The sequence below is a fragment of the Loa loa genome (genome assembly GCF_000183805.2).
Source record: "Loa loa unplaced genomic scaffold supercont3.464, whole genome shotgun sequence".
Taxonomy (NCBI): domain Eukaryota; kingdom Metazoa; phylum Nematoda; class Chromadorea; order Rhabditida; family Onchocercidae; genus Loa; species Loa loa.
The window spans coordinates 20,083-22,424 of NW_018108644.1; the positions used below are offsets into that span (position 1 = coordinate 20,083).

Here is a 2,342-nt window from a genome sequence, read left to right on the forward strand (position 1 = left end):
TAACCAACCTTTTTCCCGTCAAAATATTGTTCAAAGCATTTCCTAATATTTAACACGCCCTTCTTCCTACCATCTCAATTACATCAACCGGAAGTACGTCTGCGACTCAAGCAAAATGACACTCCTTCATTTAGAAAAAATCATCGTTCCCGACGACTTCGCCATGACTTTTGTCAAGAACAAGCATCGTTCATGAAAACCATACGTAGCAGAAATTTCTTCAACTTTCAATCTCCAACTGAATCCCGATCAGCTCGGAAAGAAGTCGCACAGCTTGCTCTGCCGAAATCTAAAAAATATAATGACACAGTGAACTACTATTCGCTGTGAGTATAATATTTCTCATACAACAAGAAGAAATAGCTATATACAACCACCTTAAAGCAGTCTTGCATGTACCTCAATTTTCTATATCTTTTTGTGTCATTTAAGACGTTAAATGGTCAAAAAACATCAAATAGAAACTGACAGATAGATCTGTTATTTGATTTGTTAAATGCGAGATCGGATGAATTCAACATAAGGTAAGGGAGATATTCTAGTATGTGTTGTGAAACTTATGTGCAGAATGGAGATAAAGTCCTTATTAAAAAATATGTTAATTCAGTCTCTTTAACGCTCAACTACTTCTAGATATCCTTAAATAAGTATGGCAATCAGAGAGGAATTGCACTGAGCATAAAAGAGTGGTATCAAAAACAAACTCTTCCTGGATTGGTTTGGGTGGAGGCATCACAGCATTCCGAATGTTCTGCTTCAGTACCAATATCGCGCGCCAGATTCCATGATGCATCATATGTATCGGTAGATTTTTCCTGAAGCGGCAGGAGAGCCTGAACAAATAAATTTGAAACGAAACAAAAAAAAAGAGATATCCTGAAAATTCAGAGGTATCTTGAAAAGTATCTTGAAAAAAAGAGGTATCGAGAAAATTGAAGAAAATTTTGGAAATTAATGGAATCGTAATTGTAAATTTGAATTTGAACAACCGAAATTGAAACGATATCCAAACTTTTAATCTGTAGATAAAATCTGAAATGTTTATAAAACAAATTACCCTAGTTTTAATAAAATCAAAAGGCGTACCGCATTCTGCATCGCATTCATATTCCAGCCCGCATCGCTATCATCTGGTGTATTGCTTGCACTCGACGGCACTTCATCGACAGGTTCACTGGGCGGTTGTGAGAAAGCTTGATGCGGTGCAAAGGACGGTACTGGAGGTGCAACCACCAATGGATTTTGATGATAAGCAATGAAACCAGGTGCTGGCGGGAAACCAGGAACAGGGCTAGACGCTGCTGCAGCTGAAGCTTGGGGCACCATAAAGTAAGGGCCGCCGGATACTGGAACACGACCGGGAGTCAGGATTAACTGGGACATTTGCATTTGCATGCTCATGTTGACCAAATGATCGAAAGAATTGACCAGAAGCAAAAACGGACTCTGGAAATCAACTTTCGAAAAACTCTCTTTAAGAAGAGACTCTCACTCAATGTGTCACTATTTATAAAAATGGCCAGGCCGATCTCAGTGCTCCACAATTCTCCCAAAATGCTAATATGATTTCACAAAATAAAGAATATTTGCGAAATTATGATAAAGTGTTTTCTTTGTGGAATTTCAAAAAGTAAAAATTTCTGAAATAAGATCTTTGGAATCTTCACCTGTCCGTTACTATAACGTGTCCATTCGGCAAGCGTATGGAAACGATCTTCGTTTTTCGTACGAATAAGCATGGTATCTGTGAAATAACCGGTTTTGCACCATTTCTGCATTTCCACGGATGAATACGGACCTAGGATTTATTAATAAATATAGCTTTTGATAAATAAGAAATTTCCTCCCAGTCATTCAAAACTACATGGAAGTTCATTGAAAAATCTCCTACCATAAACACGACGATCTTCTCCTTGATAAAACCATTTCGGACTGCTCAAAACGTCACGATTCGGATCCATTCTTGGAAGACGAAATGTTGAAAAACTTGACCACATTAATTTCCGAATATTTTCAACAACAATTATTTCTACGTAAACATACCACGCACACAGCAAAAACAATAAGGTTGGATTTGAAGAATATCAAAACACACTAAATCCTAATCAGTCACGACCAGTGAATTGTAATCAGTATAAATGAATAATTAAGTAAATCAATTCATAAGCCTAATTTATGAGGCTGATGTTCCACAGTGTCTAACCTACTTAATCTATATTCAACTTTTTCATAGCTATGTTGTTTTTCTCCCCTTTTGGAATATCCTTCACGACACTTTAATTCAGAAATGCCAAAATTTTTGGAACTAAATCGTTCAATTAATAAGCAAAAAAATTGTTTGC

The 2,342-nt window shown here is 36.8% G+C and overlaps 1 protein-coding gene across 1 annotated transcript; it reads right to left on the reverse strand.

Annotated features, from left to right (window-relative positions):
• Positions 1-220: 220 nt before the first annotated feature.
• LOAG_05377 (GYF domain-containing protein) lies at positions 221-1,961 on the reverse strand (the record flags this gene model as incomplete). The annotated part of the gene is made up of 5 exons (XM_003140914.1): positions 221-289; positions 705-833; positions 1,087-1,446; positions 1,668-1,798; positions 1,892-1,961. 5 exons carry the CDS (start codon positions 1,959-1,961, stop codon positions 221-223), a joined length of 759 nt encoding a protein of 252 aa, XP_003140962.1.
• Positions 1,962-2,342: the final 381 nt, after the last annotated feature.